This window comes from Ornithorhynchus anatinus, chromosome 6 (assembly GCF_004115215.2).
Source record: "Ornithorhynchus anatinus isolate Pmale09 chromosome 6, mOrnAna1.pri.v4, whole genome shotgun sequence".
Classification (NCBI taxonomy): domain Eukaryota; kingdom Metazoa; phylum Chordata; class Mammalia; order Monotremata; family Ornithorhynchidae; genus Ornithorhynchus; species Ornithorhynchus anatinus.
The window spans coordinates 28,746,679-28,765,674 of NC_041733.1; the positions used below are offsets into that span (position 1 = coordinate 28,746,679).

General features: G+C 45.9%; 1 protein-coding gene across 2 annotated transcripts in view; it reads right to left on the minus strand.

Annotated features, from left to right (window-relative positions):
* RNF128 (ring finger protein 128) overlaps positions 1-18,996 on the minus strand; it is a 64,153-nt gene that overhangs the window by 35,719 nt on the left and 9,438 nt on the right. Inside the window, exon 1 of one of the 2 annotated variants that reach the window (XM_029067755.2) lies at positions 4,563-5,027. The exons of the other annotated variant lie outside the window; for it this stretch is intronic. Coding sequence (XP_028923588.1) covers positions 4,563-4,998 — 436 coding nt within the window. The 5' untranslated portion in view covers positions 4,999-5,027. Of the gene's footprint in view, positions 1-4,562; positions 5,028-18,996 lie in introns of those variants that run through there. 2 annotated transcript variants of the gene reach the window in all.

An 18,996-nucleotide genomic window follows, 5' to 3' on the forward strand; every position in this document is an offset into this window, starting at 1 on the left:
AAGCACTTGGGAGAGTACAATACAAGAGTTGGTAGACACGTTCCTTGCCCCCCGAAGAGCTTACAGTCCATAAGGGGAGAGAGATATTAATAAAAATGAATTAGATATGTATGTAAATCCTGTGGGGTAGAGGATGGGTTCAATATCAAGTGCTTGAAGGGTACAGATCCAAATGCATGTGCAATGTAAAAGGGAGAGAGGGAGCTGGGGAAAAGAAGGCTTCATCGGGGAAGGCCTCTTGAACTTAAGGCTTTAAAGATGGGGCAAGTGGTGGTCTGGTGATGTCAGTCAGTCTACTGTTACTGAGTGCTTACTGAGTGCAAAGCACTGTACTAAGCATTTTGGAGAGTACATTAAGGCCCTCTAACAGACGCATTCCCCACACACGAGTTTACAGTCTAGAGAGGAATACGAAGGGGGAGGGAGTTCCCATCCAGAGGGAAGAGGTGAGAAAGGAGCCGTAGTGAGACAGATGAGAAGGAGGAACATTGAGCAAGCCGGTGACAGAGGAGACAAGTGTGTGGGCTGGGCTACAGCAGATCAGTGAGGTAAGGTAGGAGGGGAAGAGCTGATTGAGTGCCTTAAAACTGATGGTAAGGAGTTTTTCTTTGATGAGGAGATGGATGGGTGACGACTGGAAGTTTTTGAAGAGTGAGGAAACATGGACTGAAAGTTTCTGTACAAAAATGATTTGGGCAGCAGAATGAAGTATAGACTGGGATGGGGAGAGACAGGAGGCAGGGAGGCCAGTGAGGAGGCTGATGCAGTAGTCAAGGTGGAGAAGGATTAGTGCTTGAATCACCGTAGTAGTGGTTTTAATGGAGAGCAAAGGGCGGATTTTAACAATGGGAAGGTAGAACCAATAGGACTTGGTAACAGATTGACTATGTGGGTTGAATGAGAGTGATGGGCTTAGAAGAATGCCAAGGTAACAACAGCCTCGTTAGGCCAGTATTCAAGAAAACACCATCAATAACTGAGTAAATTTTAAAATCTAAGAAAAGCATATTGAATCAAAGACTGCTTCATTCAAAACCCAGCTACAGGAATGATGGTAAGATATTTAAAAAAATGAACATTCACAGTTCAATGTTACTTCTGTGACTTGGGTTTTGGTGGTGGTTTTTTCCACTTTAAAATATTCCTCCCTCCAGATCAGACCCTGAACTCTTTGCAATAAACCAGAGCTGCAGGGAGGGGTTGTTGAGGCAGGAAAATGTGGGAGACTAAATAAGTGGAATGAGAAAAAAAACCCACCCTCCTTCATGGCTCCATCTCCAATGCATGTGCAGCCAAAACGCTGGAATCATATGCTTAAGAGGGTGGAAAGGGGAAGGTGAGATCTCTGGCTTTCTTCTCCTTAACCCTCAAAGACAACAACAAGAAAGCCTCCTCTTTAGGGAAGCAACAAGGACACGCATGTAAACTCCCATTTTCCCTGGAGTGCGGAAACGCAGTTATGACAGGCAATTAGACAGGAATTTCCTCCCAATTCTCAAGCCAGAATTTTGGGAGGGACAAGGAGTGGGGGTGAATGGTTGGGGTTGGGGGGAGAGAGGAATAAAAAGGGTAAGGAAGAGAGAGGAATAAAGGGGAGTCATTCATCAAGTCATTAAATCGTATTTATTGAGCTCTTACTGTGTGCAAAGCATTGTAATATATGCTTGGGTGAATATCACATAACAAAAGACACAATCTCTGCCCACAACGAGCTCACGGTCTAGAGGGGGAAGACGGATATTAATAGACATACATAAATAAATCATAAGCGACAACTATATACCAGCATGGCTTAGTGGGAAATGCCTGGGCTTGGGAGTCAGAGGTCGTGGGTTCTAATCCTTGTTCCACCACTTGCCTGCTCTGTGACCCTGGGCAAGACACTTCACTTCTCTGTGCTTCAGTTCTCTCATCTCTAAAATGGGGATGAAGATTGGGAGCCCTACTTGGGACACCCTATTACCTTGTTTCTATCCCAGTGCTTAGAACAGTGCTTTGCACACAGTAAGCGCTTAACAAATGCCATTATTATTATTATTCTCTGTGCTTCAGTCACCTCATCTGTAAACTGGGGCTGAAGACTGGGAGCCCTACTTGGGACACCCTGCTTACCTTGTTTCTACCCCAGCGCTTAGAACAGTGCTTTGCACATAGTAAGCATTTAACGAATGCCATTATTATTTTTCTCTGTGCTTCAGTCACCTCATCTGTAAAATGGGGATGAAGACTGGGAGCCCCATCTGGAACAACCTGATTACCTCGTCTCTACCCCAGCGCTTGTGTTTCTATCTGTTGCCGAACTGAACATTCCAAGCGCTCAGTACAGTGCTCTGCACACAGTAAGCACTCAATAAATACGACTGACTGAATGAATAGTAAGCGCTTAACAAATACCATTATTATTATTATTATTATTAAGTGCCCTGGGGGTGGGAGGAGGGATGAATGAATTGTCCCTGTTGTCTGTCATTCCAAGCGCTGACTATAGTGCTCTGCACCTAGTGAGCGCTCAATAAATACGACTGAATGACCGAAGGGGAGGGAGGAATGGCTCTAGGCGGGGATCCCGGACCCACGGCGGGTGTACTCGCCAAAGGGCTCAGCACAGGGTGTGCACTCGATCGGTAGCGTCGATTGCCTGGGGGTTGGGAGACTGTGAGCAGGTCATTGAGCAGGGATGGTCTCTATCTGTTGCCGAATTGTCCATTCCAATCGCTTAGCACAGTGCTCTGCACATAGTAATTGCTCAATAAATACTATGGAATGAATACATCCCCTTGATTCTATTTATCGTGACAATGTTGTCTCGTTTTGTTCTGTTTTGCTGTCCCCCCCCCCCCCCCCCCGATTAGACGGCGAGTCCATCATGGGGGCAGGGATGGTCTCTATGTATTGCCGAATTGTCCATTCCAAGCACTTAGTCTAGTGCTCTGCACAGAGTAAGCGCTCAATAAATACGACTGAATGAATACATCCCCTTGATTCTATTTATCATGACCATATTACCTTGGTTTTTGTCCGTCTGTCTCCCCCGATTAGACTGCGAGCCCATCATGGGGCAGGGATGGTCTCTCTCTGTTGCCGAATTGTCCATTCCCAGCGCTTAGTCCAGTGCTCTGCACAAAGTAAGCGCTCAATAAATACGATTGAATGAATACATCTCCTTGATTCTATTTATCATGATAATGTTGTCTTGTTTTGTTCTCTTTTGCTGTCTCCCCCGATTAGACTGCGAGTCCATCATGGGGGGCAGGGATGGTCTCTATATGTTGCCGAATTGTCCATTCCAAGCACTTAGTCTAGTGCTCTGCACAGAGTAAGTGCTCAATAAATACGATTGAATGAATACGTGGCTCAGTGGAAAGAGCCCGGGTTTGGAGTCAGAGGTCATGGGTTCGAATCCCGACTCTGCCGCCTGTCAGCTGTGTGACTGTGGGCAAGTCACTTCACTTCTCTGTGCCTCAGTTCCCTCCTCTGTAAAATGGGGATTAAGGCTGTGAGGCCCACGTGGAACAACCTGATTCCTCTGTGTCTACCCCAGTGCTTAGAACAGTGCTCGGCACATAGTAAGCGTTTAACAAATACCAACATTATTATTATTACATCCCCTTGATTCTATTTATCGTGATAATGTTGTCTTGCATTGCTCTCTTTTGCCGTCCTCCCCCCCGATTAGACTGCGAGCCCGTCATGGGGCAGGGACGGTCTCTCTGAGCCGAATTGTCCCTTCCCAGCGCTGAGCCCAGTGCTCTGCGCAGAGAGTAAGCGCTCAATAAATACGATGGATTGAAGGTATTTTCTTGATTCTATTTATCGTGATAATGTTGCCTTGCATTGATTCTCTTTTGCCGTCCCCCCCAGATTAGACTGCGAACCCGTCATGGAGCAGGGACGGTCCCTCTGAGCCGAATTGTCCCTTCCCAGAGCTTAGCACAGTGCTCTGCAGAGAGTAAGCGCTCAATAAATATGATGGATTGAAGACATCTTGATTCTATTTATCGTGATAATGTTGTCTTGCTTTGTTCTCTTTTGCCGTCCCCCCCAGATTAGACTGCGAGCCCGTCATGGAGCAGGGACGGTCCCTCTGAGCCGAATTGTCCCTTCCCAGCGCTGAGCCCAGTGCTCTGCGCAGAGTAAGCGCTCAATAAAAAATACGATGGATTGAAGACATCTTGATTCTATTTATCGTGATAATGTTGTCTTGCTTTGTTCTCTTTTGCCGTCCCCCCCAGATTAGACTGCGAACCCGTCAGGGGGCAGGGCCGGTCCCTCTGATCCGAATTGTCCCTTCCCAGCGCTGAGCCCAGTGCTCTGCGCAGAGTAAGCGCTCAATAAAAAATACGATGGATTGAAGACATCTTCTTGATTCTATTATCGTGATAATGTTGTCTTGCACTGATTCTCTTTTGCCGTTCCCCCCTCCCCGGATTAGACTGCGAGCCCGTCAGGGGGCAGGGCCGGTCCCTCTGAGCCGAACTGCCCCTTCCCAGCGCTGAGCCCAGTGCTCTGCGCAGAGTCAGGCGCTCAATAAATCCTAACGGAGGAGGAGATGTGTCACTCACCCGGGTGGGCCATGGGGATGACCTGGTTGCGGGTGCCGGGGGAGTTGTAGACGACGACCCCGGCGGCGCCCCGCTGGGCGGCCAGCTGGATCTTGTGCGCGAAGGTGCAGCCCCCGCCGCGCTGGATGAGGGCCAGCCAGGGGGGCGGCGGGGGCGGCGTGAAGTTGGTGGCGGGCAGGCAGGCTTCGGGGGGTCCCGGCCCGTCGGGGGGCACCAGGACCCCCTCCGCCCGCTCCAGCGGAGAGTCCTGCCCGAAGACGCCGTCCTCCCCCAGCTCCCACACCGTGCGGTTGCCGCCGGGGGAAGGGGAGCGCCAGGACACGTTCACCAAGGCCGTCCACACCGCCTCGGCCCCCCGGGGGCCCAAACACGGGCGGCTCAGCGCCAGGCACGACATCCAGGCCGCCCACCACCCACCGGGACCGGGACCCCCCATCCCCAGCCCGCCCGCACCACCCCGGACAGACCCGCAAACGCGCCCCCGCTCCGCCCGGCAACGCTCGCTCCGCACCCTCCGGAGCAGTGCGAGGCAAGGGGCGGGGGCTCAGGGAGGACCCGGGGGGCTCCGCCCACTCCTGGGGGAGGGGGCATGCAAGGGAGGACACGGCAGCTCCGCCCACTTCTGGGGGGGCCGTGCGAGGGAGGACAGGGGGCTCCGCCCACTTCTGGGGGGGCATGCGAGGGAGGACACGGGGGCTCCGCCCACTCCTGGGGGTGGGTGCCATGCAAGGGAGGACAAGGGGGCTTCGCCCATACTAGGGGGGTGCCATGCAAGGGAGGACACGGGAGCTCCGCCCACTCCTGGGGTGGGTGCCATGCAAGGGAGGACAAGGGGGCTCCGCTCACTCCTGGGGTGGGTGCCATGCAAGGGAGGACAAGGGGGCTCCGCCCACTCCTGGGGGTGGGTGCCATGCAAGGGAGGACAAGGGGGCTCCGCCCACTCCTGGGGTGGGTGCCATGCAAGGGAGGACAAGGGGGCTCCGCCCACTCCTGGGGGTGGGTGCCATGCAAGGGAGGACAAGGGGGCTCCGCCCACTCCTGGGGGGGCAATGCAAGGGAGGACAAGGGGGCTCCGCCCACTCCTGGGGGTGGGTGCCATGCAAGGGAGGACAAGGGGGCTCCGCCCACTCCTGGGGTGGGTGCCATGCAAGGGAGGACAAGGGGGCTCCGCCCACTCCTGGGGGTGGGTGCCATGCAAGGGAGGACAAGGGGGCTTCGCCCATACTAGGGGGGTGCCATGCGAGGGAGGACGCGGGAGCTCCGCCCACTCCTGGGGTGGGTGCCATGCAAGGGAGGACAAGGGGGCTTCGCCCATACTAGGGGGGGTGTCATGCAAGGGAGGACACGGGGGCTCCGCCCACTCCTGGGGGTGGGTGCCATGCAAGGGAGGACAAGGGGGCTTCGCCCATACTAGGGGGGTGTCATGCAAGGGAGGACACGGGGGCTCCGCCCACTCCTGGGGGTGGGTGCCATGCAAGGGAGGACAAGGGGGCTTCGCCCATACTAGGGGGGTGCCATGCGAGGGAGGACGCGGGAGCTCCGCCCACTCCTGGGGTGGGTGCCATGCAAGGGAGGACACGGGGGCTCCGCCCACTCCTGGGGGTGGGTGCCATGCAAGGGAGGAAAGGGGGCTCCGCCCACTTCTGGGGGGGGTGTCATGCAAGGGAGGACACGGGGCCTTCGCCCATACTGGGAGGGTGTCATCCAAGGGAAGAGACAGGAGCTCGGCCCACTCCTGGGGGCGGGGCATGCAAGGGAGGACACGGGGGCTCCGCCCACTCCTGGGAGGGTGCAGTGTAAGGGAAGGGGCAGGGCTCCGTCCACTGCTGGGAGAGGGCAGTGTAAGGAAGGAGACGGTGGCTCCGCCCACTCCGGGGAGGGTGCAGTGCAAGGGAAGGGGCAGTGACTCTGCCCACTCCTGGGGGGTGCAGTGTAAGGGAGGAGACGGGGGCTCCACCCACTTCTGGGAGGGTGCAATGTAAGGGAGGACACGATGCTCCGCCCACTCCGGGAGTGCAGTGCCAGGGCGGACACGGGGGCTCTGCCTACTCCCGTGCAGTGCAAGGAAAGGGGCGGTGCAGTGTAAGGGAGGACACGGGGGCTCTGCCCACTTCTGGGAGGGTGCAGTGCGAGGGAAGGGGCAGTGGCTCCACCCACTTCTGGGAGGGTGCACTGTGAAAGAGACAGTGGGCCTGCCCATTGCTGGGGAGTGCACTGCAAAGGAGACAGTGGCTCCGCCCACTCTGGGGGGTGCAGTGTGAAGGAGACAGTGGCCCCGCCCTTTCCTTGGGGTGCAGTGCAAGAGAGGAGCCGGTGGCACCGCCCTGGTACGCGAAAGCTCCATCCACTCCTGGGGGGGGCAGTTTATTAATAATAATAATAATAATAATAATGGCATTTGTTCAGCACTTAGTATGTGCCGAGCACTGTTCTAAGTGCTGGGGGGATACAAGGTCATCAGGTCGTCCCACGTAGGGCTCACAGTCTTAATCCCCTATTTACAGATGAGGTGACTGAGGCACAGAGAAGTCAAGTGACTAGCTCAAAGTCACACAGCTGCCAAGTTGGCGAAACCGGGATTAGAACCCATGACAAGGGAGGAGGAGGAAGAGGAGGAGGGAGGAGAGAGGGAGGAGACGGTGGCTCCTACCTGGCACATAAAAACTCCGCCTTCTCGGCCGGGGTCGAGGGCGTCAATGGCCCGGCCGCATCGTTTTCAACAGAGGGTCTAATGTCGGTTGCAAGACTCTTGCTAAATTAGATTGTGTCGACTAAAATCCGACTGCTCTAAAATCCCCCTTCCCTCCTCTCCACTTTCTCATTCTTTTTTCATTTAGGGTATTTGTTAAGTGCTTTCTATGTGCCCGGCACTGTACTAAGCACTGCAGTAGATACAAGGTAAACCGCTCAGACTACCGTCCCTGAACCAAGTGGGGTTCGCAATCTTAATCCCCATTTTAGAGAGGTAGCTGAGGCTCAGCAAAGTGAAGTGGGTACTTGCTCAAGGTCACAGCTGGTAAATGGTGGAGCTGGGATTTGAACCCAGGTCCTCTCACTCCTCTGGTGTCTCAAGAGATCTCCCTCCAGCTTTCCAAATCAACCCCCCTCTACCTGTGCCTCCGACTCCAACCCTTCTCACCTTCTAAAAACACTTGCACCTCTCTTCTACCCCCCCCCCTCGATTCCCATCTTTAACCACTCACCTCTGATGACCCCTTCTCCTCTGTCCTCAAACGTGATCACATTTCTTCTATTAAAATCCTTCTCCACATCGCACTGTATCATTCATCTATTGCTCCCTCTCCCTCTTCCCATTCCTGGTCAGACTTCTCCATGGGGGTGATATACAGCTGCTGTTTCACTTTAATTACTGTATTAAGTGTTTACTTTGCGCCAAACAGTGTACTGAATTGTACATTCCAAATGCTTAGCACAGTGCTCCGCACATAGTAAGCGCTCAATAAATACTATTGAATGAATGAATGAATGAAATATCAGGTCTGACACAATCCCTGTCCCATATGAAGTTTGCAAAATAAGTAGGATTTAATCCTCGTTTTAAAGGTTAGGAAACTGAGGTATGAAGAAATGAAGCGATTAGCCCAAGATCACACACAACAGGCAAGTGGTAGAGCCGACCCACACTCTTTCCACTAGCCATGATGCTTCTTTCTTTCAACTTCCTTTTAGACCTTCTATATGGCAATGTCTACTCCCTTCACTCCACTGAAAACACTCTCCCCAAATGCACTGATGACCTCCTTCTTGAGACACTATTCTGTCCTAATCCTCCTTGGTCTCTTGGCTGCTTTTGACACTGGGCACCAGTCCCTTCTCCCAGAAACACCATCTAAGTTTTTTGTTTTTTTAAGACACAGTCCTCTCCTGATTCTCTTCTTACCTCTGACTGATCCTTCATGCTCTCTCTCACTAGTTCTTCTCTGCTTCCCACTCCCTACCTGTGGATGTCCCTCAAGGTTCTGGCTTCTTTTCTTCTCAATTTACACTCACTCCCTTAGGGAGTGCCTTCAACTACTACCTCTATACAGATAATTCCGAAATCTCCCTCGCTGGGCCTGACCTTTCTCCTCTTCCACAACCTATTTCCTCCTGCTTCTGAGATTAGCTCTTCAGGGATTTCCCACTGTCACCTCATGCTCAACCTGTCCAATCAATGTATTTATTGAGTGCTTACTCTGTGCAGAGCACTGTTTGGGAGTGTACAATATAACACTGCAACAGATACATTCCCTGCTGAATTCCTCATTTTTCCTCTAAGTCATCTTCTCCAACTAACTCTGCCATCATCGTCGACCAAAACCACCACCTTCCCTTTGCCTCGTATCCCTTGCCTTGGCATTGCCTTGACTTATTCAGTAAAAAATCGTATTTACTGAGCACCTGCTAGGTGAAGAGCACTGTACTACATGCTTGGGAGAGTATAATGAAATCAGTAGATATGATTCCAGGCCCTGAGGAGTGTAAATATAAGGGAGATAGATGGGCAATAAATAATTACAGATTGGAGGAGGTAATAATGCCAATCACTGTACTAAGCATGTGTTATATACAAGATAATCAAACTGGACACAGTCCCTGTCCCACATGAGGCTCACAATCTAAGGAGGGAGAACAACTATTTAATCCCCATTTGATAGATGGGTAAACTGAGGCACCAATAAGTTTAGTGACTTGTCTGAGGTCACACAGCAGTAGAGTATACAGAAACATTGCTAAGTGCTACGGGGGTTATATTTAAGTACTCTGTTAATGCTTTGAGCTGCCCCATATTCAGTGTGTCACCAAATCGTAGTCAATTCAATAACTAGGTGACAATGGCCTTTTCACTGTACTCCCAACAAAGCTTCTGAGATTCTGGAAGCTGCGATGGCTCTGGTGGACAGGCGGAAACTGGGAGGGGTTGGAAGGAATGGAAATCCTGGAATAACTATAGAGACGGGAAGTGGAATTATTCTTTCCTTCCCACAGCAAGTCTGAATCTCACTCCCTGTTCTCCCCATCCCCTGCTTTGTCCAAGGGCCAAGGCCACTTTCTCTTTGGAATTGAAAGTTACTCTGTGGGAAAAGGGGAGAGGAAGAGAGACCACAGGTCTTAGAAAAGTGGGGGCGGGGGGGAGGGGAAGGGAAGAGAAAAACCAGCAAAAAAAAAACAGAGAGAAGGAAAGGGGAGGAAAATTAAGGAATGGGGCAAGAAAAGAAATACAGGAAAAAGTAAAGAGAGGGGTAAAAATTTAGCAAGAAAAAGGAAGAAGTCTGAGAATAGAGGAAGTACAAAGGACCCCATGAAAAAGGAAAAGAGCCACTCTACACTGACTGGTGAATGATTCAGAAGTGTGTGAGAAGTGAAAAGATCAGTTTAATTTGTTGTGTGAGCACAGAGCAATCACCTGACACTAAAAAGACTGAGGAAATCATGTGTTAAGAAAATGCCATATATGATCAAAGGCAAAAATTTTCATCAACAATTCAGCACTTTAAACAGGCACCATATGCTGGTATCTGTGCAGCCCATTTTCCACAGAATGTAAACCAGGAGTTATATTATTTAAGTGCTTACTATGAGCCAAGTACATTGTGTTAAGTACTACAGTAAGTAAAAGATCACTTCAGACACAGTTTCTGTTGCATAATCTATGTAATGACAGTAACAAATACAATGACATTTTCTAAATGCTTACTATGCGTCAAGCACTATAGCGAACACCAAGGTAGACACAGTCCCTATCCCAAATGAGACTCACCATCTAACAGGGAGGGAGAAGAAGCAGCCTGGCCTAGTGGAATGAGCACGGGCCTGGAGGTCAGAAAGACCTGGGTTAATAATAATAATGTTGGTATTTGTTAAGCGCTTACTATGTGCCGAGCACTGTTCTAAGCGCTGGGGTAGACACAGGGGAATCAGGATGTCCCACGTGGGGCTCACAGTCTTCATCCCCATTTTACAGATGAGGTAACAAAGGCACCGAGAAGTTAAGTGACTTGCCCAAAGTCACACAGCTGACAAATGGCCAAGCCGGGATTTGAACCCATGACCTATGACTCCAAAGCCCATGCTCTTTCCACTGAGCCACGCTGCTTCTCTGGTTCTAATTTTAGCTCTGCCACTTGTCTGCTGTGTGACCTTGGACAAGTCACTTTACTTCTCTATCCCTCAATTACCTCATCAGTAAAATGGGGATTAAAGCTGTGAACCCCATGTGGGACATGGACTGTCCAACCTGATTAGCTTGTATCTACCCCAGGGCTTAGTACAGTGCTGCACCCATAGTAAGTGCTTAACAAATACCATAAAAATTAGGTATTGTAGCCCTATTTTACAGATGAACCTGAAGCGCAGAAAATCTAGGTCATGCAGCAGGTAAGAGGCAGAGGAGAGACGAGAACTCCTATCTGCTGACTCCCAGCCCCATGAGTTTTCACTTTGCCACACAAGGGTAAAGGAAGACTGTGCACAACACACACACACACACACACACACACACGCACACATTTATGTACACATAAATGCAAGAAGTGGTTGATGGGCTGATAAGATATGGGGTTCTGATCATTAGCTAGGGAAGGAATAATGGCCTTGGGTTAAGCAGGGTTAAGCAGAATGGACTGGGATTAGGCTGTAATAGGCCTGTGGTATTGACACTTCATGCTTCAAGCTATAAACTCATCGCATTCACCACTACTGCCATATCCTCAGGGCAACTCTGACAAGCAGTCTTTTCTATAGTTACATTTCAGATTCAATCCCATCAAAACTACCCTGAAACCCAGCTAATATTTCCCATGTTTACTAATCAGAATAGGACACGAGAAAATGAAAAATGCCAGTAACGGGTCAGAGTAAGTATTTAATAGATACAATTACTACTGCCAAAGACCTACCCAACCCAGCATTTTGTCTCTGACAGGGGCCAAAGGATACTTGAAAAAATAAAAGAATGACTGTCTTGCTTAACATCCATCCTAATCATTATCGATGTCTCTAAATTTACTCTCTACATTCCTAACGTTCATTCTAATAATCAACTAGGACCTTCTCTGTGAATTTATCTAAGCCTTTCTTAACATATTGATATTCTCAATCTGTCAATTTCCTGCAATAATTCCATACATTTACCACCCACTGAAGGAAGGAAGGTCTCAGAATTATGAAACTGCAGTGGTTACAAAGGATTTAAGCATCCAGGAGTTTTTTTATCTCACTTTGAAATTATTCAGGCTGTTACTGCTTTGGTTAGTTCTAGGTATAAAAATGATAGAAGTGCCCTCTGCTGGATTTATGTATTTATGAAATTTGAATTAAAAATCCTGGTTCAATCTCTAGTATTGTGATCTCAATACAATTAATCCCACTGTGACAATATTCTGTAATGAAACCTAAAAATAAATTCATAACTTTTTCTTTGATATTTCTACTGTGTCAATCTCAGGAACAAGTTTGTAATGCTTTATTCATTTAAAGTCTTTCAAGGGGAGAGTTAAAATATTTAAAGCCTAAACATCACAGACAAAAAAAACTAACAATTTTGTGAAATGCTTGAGAATTCCCATACATGGAATGAAACAAGAGTCCCCTAGTGAAACAATATTTATAACTCTGTAAAAAAACAACCAAGTTACTTGGCACTCCACACAGGAATCCCTGTAAAGAGGGGGACCTTAATTTCAAATTCTTGCAACATTTGTAGAGATGAATTTATTCCACTGGGCTGTGTGAGACTAAGTCTACCCTAGGCCCATTTTCCAGCAGATTTCTGTTTCTGCTTATGTGCTTGGATTTGCTTGGATTTAGGGGACAGGCAGGATTCGACAGAACTTCTTTAGTTACAAATATAGTCCGGTACTTTAGATTGTCACTTGACCTGCATATCTTGACATTCTTTAGCAAACTGAAGGTACATCTACAATCTGCAAGCACACTGTATTTTGAGACTAAAATGCCTCCACATGAATTCTCTTGGGGCGAATTGCCTTGGGGAGTCATCTTGGCTGGGGCTGCTGCAGTGATTTTCTGCCTGCTCATTCCAACCCGCCTACCAGGGAACATTTTGAACTGGACTGTGAAGAACTTCATTGAAAATACACTGCCAAAGTTCTTAAGTGACATAAAACTTACAAATAACCCAACGAAATGGAAATTAACAGAACATTTGAATGACAAGTATATCAGAAGGGTGCATGTGTCCCGAGGACATCTTATTGTTGTTTTTTAAGCATACCAATTATGGATGCTGGAAACAGACTATCTCCACTTAGCATTGTTCGGCTAACCCTATCTGCCCCTATTGCTTTATTTACTTATTTAAAGGAAATAACCAGTGAGTCCATACAGTCATTGGTTACTTCCTTTAAATAAGTAAATAAAGCCCTGGGGGCAGACAGTCACAACGGTTCACTCACACATTAATCCCTTCTCTGATCTCTTCTTTGGACCAATCCCGCCACCTCATTTGTCCTTTGCCATTTCCCAACTTGATCGCTCCACTGCTCATGCTAGCTGCCTGTTCAATTCTTGGATATTGCCTGTCTCCACACTCTGTTGCTGCTACCTGAACCCTGGCTCTATCCTCTTTGCAATTCCTAATCCCAAGGCAACTCTTTGCTCACTCGATGGGAAAGCAGCATGGTGTAGTGGATAGAGCATGGGCCTGGGAGTCAGAAGGACATGGGTTCTAATCCTGGCTCTGCCGCGTGTTTGTTGTGTGACCCTGGGCAAGAAACTGAACTTCTTTGTGCTTCAGTTACCCCATCTGCAAAAAATGGGGATAAGAATGTGAGCCCACTGTGGGATAGGGACTGTGTCCAACCTGATTAACTTGTACAGCCCCAGCGCTTAGAACAGTGCTTGGCACATAGTAAGCGCTTAACAAGTACCCTCATTTTTTTTTCTTTTACTAGCAACCAGAAGTCCATAATCAAGGACTTCACTAGCTCCTTCACTTGACTCTCATGTGAGTTTGGGCAAGACACTTCACTTCTCTGTACTTAGTTCCCTCAACTCTAAAATGGCAATTAATACTGTGAGCCTCATGTGGGACTTATACTGTTGTCAACCTGATTGTCTTGTATCTACCCCAGTGCTCAGTACAGTGCCTGGCACATAGTAAGCACTTAACAAATACCATTAAATAAAAAAGAGCTGTCAGTTTTTCAGAGGTGAAATAATCAGTTAATAATATTCACTGAGTACAGATGGTGTGCAAAACACTTAGGAGCATGCAGTAAAATCAGTAGACAGGATTCCTGCACTGAGGAAGCTTACAGTCAGCTAAACTTGAGTTCCCATAAGATAATAATAATAATAATAATGGTATTTGTTAAGTGTTTACTATGTGCCAGGCAGTGTATTAAGCGCTGGGGTGGATACAAGCAAATTGGTTGGACACGGTCCCTGTTCCACTGGGGCTCACAAGTCTCGCTCATTTTACCTCATTTTACAGATAAGCTAACTGAGGCCCAGAAAAGTTAAGTGACTTATCCAAGGTTACACAGAATATAATTGGCAGAGCAGGATTAGAACCCATGACCTTCTGATTCCTAGGCCCGTGTTCTATCCACTATGCTGTGTTGCTTCTCTGATGATGAAGAAGAAGGAGTTCAATCATGGCCCAGTTCACATCCTGGTTTATGGTGCTACCACTGAAGCAGTGAACTGGATTCAAATACTGGTGATTAGGTGACTGGTGACTAGGAATGGTATTTGTTAAGCGCTACTTACGTGTCAAGTATTCTCAGTTTAAATGCTAGCATGGGCAGCTATGTTCTCGATTTCCTTGGAGAAAGGTCCACAGGGCTTCACTTTTCCCATGCCACACAAAACTGGAGCCTAAGTTGTTCTTCAGGGCAGCAGGAGTGGGCAGGCATGTCTGTGCTCCGTCGGAGATGACCAGGGAGAATCAGACATAAGGCTAGTTGGGAGTGGCATTTATCACCATTAGTTGATTTATGGTCTCGGTACAGTGGCTTTAAAAATATGAGAGCAGGAGGGGATGAAGGAAAGATAAAGCAGGAAGGCAAGGTTAAAAAAGTCTAAGAAATACAGCCTATATAAGTACGTCTCTGTTCAGAACTGATGCTGAAATCCCACAGCCCTGGAAACCCATCCCAGAGCTATGCGAGTTTTGCTTCTGTTCCTGGCTTAGAATCGAGCTCTTCTTCCAAGTGTTTGGGGCTGGGAACCAGGCCTGACCTGGTGCTATCAGGCATGTAGGGTTCAGTCCAGCTGCCATTTAATAATAATAATAATAATGTTGGTATTTGTCAAGTGCTTACTATGTGCCGAGCACTGTTCTAAGCGCTGGGGTAGACATAGGGGAATCAGGTTGTCCCACGTGGGGCTCACAGTCTTAATCCCCATTTTACAGATGAGGGAACTGAGGCACGGAGAAGTTAAGTGACTTGCCCACAGTCACACAGCCGACAAGTGGCAGAGCTGGGATTCGAACTCATGAGCCCTGACTCCAAAGCCCGTGCTCTTTCCACTGAGCCACGCTGCTTTCTACCTTTATAAAAACCAGTTACAGCACTTTCCAAAAATTTCCAGGGTGATGGGCCCAGGGGAAATGAAAACAGAGAAAAAGACAATTGGTCACCCAGTCTGAGTTTCCATTTGGAGACTCTTCTATTGTATGGAAAATGCAACCTAAAGAATGAAAATGAGATATTTCCCTTGTTTTATGTAAGAGCAAAAGATATAGAAAAATCACACAAAAATAATATTATTTCAACAGCCTGGGAAATTTTTCAACTTCCTATTGTGATAATCAATAGTAGTTTATAATTTTTTTTTGCATAATGTGGTGACTTTGGAACAGGATAAAAGTCCAACAGTGCTAAGATTCTTAGAACATAATTCCTAGTAAATGGGAAAATATGAATTATATGTTTGATTGGACACTACCTAACCCATTGTGGTGAAGTCATTTGACATTTATGAGAACATAAATATAAATAATTTAATGGTGGTATAAATATAACTAAAATGCCTTTCATAGTTCATATACTTGATTGGATTTTAAATACCCTCTTACTTCTCAGAGACCTTCAGTTAAGAGGCAGATTATATGGTTAGTAGTCAAAGTATTAAAGTTTCATTATCTCCACTGAATAAACAGGTCCGAGTTATGATTTACCTGAGGTAAGGCAATAACTCTATCCTTGGCTTCAAAGGCAATGTACTCCTGGATTCTCATTTAGTCTTTCTGATCATCCTTCTATGTCTCTGATGATTTCTCTTCATGCTTTTAACTCTGAACACAAGCATGTAGCACCCAAGTAAGCTAGCAGTGGGAGAATGGAGGTGACTGTATGCATGGGTCACCTCATCCATTTCTATTCCCTTCCCCACTCATGTGTGTTTACCCCTGGCTCTGCCTGTGCCCTTCACCGTGCCCTTTGGGGAATTTTACTGTCTAGATGTATGTTCTCTTAGGGAAAGAGGGGTGCTGGCTGCGTTAATTGTAACCACTACAAACTCTGCACTGATAGTTCTGCCCTACTCCAGGAGGACTTCCATGATTTATTTTTTTAATCCCCCATCCTATTTCCCCCCTACTGCATCACCTCTGTCATCTCTGTACTTCAATTCTTCCCCACTAAGCACTTAGGTTCTCATCTCAACTCCACCCCCACACTTCTTAGGTACCTATTTTTAAACTTCGTTGCTTCCCCCTACCTTTAATCTGTTTTAGTGTCGGTCTTCCCCATGAGATGATGAGATTCTTGAGAGCAGAGATTGTCTACTAACTCTAATTCACTCTCCTAAGAGCTTAGTACAGTGTTCTGTGTGGAGGAGGTGCTTAATGCATCAATGCCTAATAGGATAAATAATTTATAGTGTCTTTGTATCTGAAAGACTTAAACAGTTATATTAAGAGCAAGAGATATTATGGGCCAGGAAGATAAGCAAACACTGTGAAATCAAAAACATAAATAATTGTAAAACACCAGCAAAGATTGTGAATCTGGAAATGTTCAAAACTTAAAAACTTTTTCTTCATTAGACTGAGAATAGAACAATTTTGCTATATGATGCCTAACTAATGGAAAATATTTAGAACTTGGATAGAAGTGGAAATTGACTTGTTTGTATATGGTAAAAAGTCAAGGAGATTCTTCCTGTAATTGTAATAATTAATAACAAGGCATAAAATGAAATATCTTCAATCAACTGAAATTATGTCGATATTTGTAAGTTATTGCATTCAGGCTATGATTATGACAGATAATGGCTCACAATTTAATAGTGCTGAATTTACATGCATCTCAATTTAATAAGATTTCCCACGCATCACTTTCACCTGAGATAACTAGTCAATAATCAATAATCAATTATATTTGTTGAATCTATATGCAGAGCACTGTACGACATGCTTAGGAGAGTACGATTAGAGGAAAAAAGGTTAAAAAATAATTACGGCAATATTTTCAAAAACAAAAGGTTAGGAGAAGAACCTCTTCCGTAATATGAAATTAGTATTTATTGAATGCTTACTCTGTGCAGACTACTGCACTATGTGCTTAGGAGAGTACAATTAGAGGAAATGGAATAGAGGAAATGTGTTAAAAAATAATTAGGGGAATATTTGCAAAAACAAAAGGTTAGGTGGGGAACCTTTTTGGTACTATGAAATTACTGAAACACAGCTTTGTATTTGCACAGGTCATTGGGAAATTTCTTATATAGGATTAAAATCCAATTAGATTTCCAACTAGTTTGGAAATGAAGCTTGGGGGGGGGGGCATTTGATAAAGGAAAACAAGTAAATGAAAAGAAAAGTTGAGGTAAAAGATAATTCTCATAGCTGGACTAAAATTTAAAAAGTTAATAAACCATTCAAAAGAAAATACTGGTCTGTTATGAGAGAAGTGGCATCAAGATGAGTTAGATTTAAAGCGAAAGATCTACAGAAAGCATAGGCAGCACTTAGAACTACTATCAGATGAGAATACAACAGAAGGTGTTGCCAGAATATTCTATGCATGCTGGGTTAGGGAGGGAAATAGGAGTAATAATGATAATTTCAAGGATAAAGAAAAGAGAGAACATAGTACTTGAAGAAGGTCTTCTAGAGAAGGCAGCCTGGAAGACAATTTAGAGGTATTGGAAGCATTTACATTCCATGTTAATTTTAGAATATCCAACATACAACTATTTCTTATAAAAGAGAAGATGCCATGGTGGTATAAGGTAGTGTGAATTTCTTCACTTGGCCTTTCCCAAATATGCAGTCAAAGACTCTGCATTCAGTAGGCACTCAATAAATACCACTCATTAAAAGACTGATCTTTAAAAGGACATTTCTAAAGGAAGAGGAAATGCTGGGAGAAAAGGAATAAAACAACCAAAAACAAATGAGATATTTTCTTGAGTATAATAGAATCAAATAATCAAGCACCTCAAACTTAACATGCCCAAGGCAGAAATAGAAGAATTTATCAAATCACTCATTCGTTCACTAAATTGGCAAAAGACTATTCCCATTAAAACTTAGAGCAGAAATATTCAGATTGGGGATCAAATATAAAATTGGAGTCACATACATTTAGATGTGATTATAAGTAAACCACATGGCAGAGCTTAAAATAGATCTAATATACTTAGATATATGATATTAGTGCCTGAAGATTCATTTATTTAATGCATTATTTACCAATCTCTTAAGCTTTCCGAAGTGGAGTCCTAATGGTGTGCAGCCATTTTTCAGAAATAAGTACTTCATGAAACTATTTATATTTCCTGCTATTCATAGAACAATTTTCTCTAAATAGGATTGGAATATTATTGTATTTTTTATCTTTTTGCATAGCCAAAAAGGTATTCAAACTGTATAAAATTGCAGAAATCTTCCCAAACAGTTATTTTCTTAATATTTTGAAAACAGTCTAAATTTTCAAAGGAGAATTTGTAATGCAATGTTGTAGATGAGTATATTTCTGTAATACTGATAATAGTGCAGATGCCCTAAATCTATGCAATGAAGCAGGAAATCTGAGCTGGAATCTGTTTTTGGCTTTCACTTTCCAGGCTAGGATGAGTTCAAATACTGGTAGAATTCATCTGTTGAATCTCTTTCAGCAAACTATGCAGCTCCCAGAGCCAAAAGCTTTAGAGAATAGATTCATCAAAGCAGTTTAACAAAGGATCCATGTGCCTGGATGGGCAGTTGCAGTGGGAAATACCAAGTAGCTGAAGGAGGAATGTATTGGGAAATAAAGAGAAACATTCCCCCGATAGAGTCCAAAAAGCTGTTATCTCTCAGAGACCAGGCTGGGCTGCAACTAAATTCCCCTTCAGAGAAAAATGCAGTCATTCCAGAAAAGTTGAGGTTGTTTTTACAAAGTGGTACTTGCATTCTAAAGGTACTGAAGTTGGTACCTAAATTCCCTCCTCCCTCACAACCCTCATTAGAGAGGTT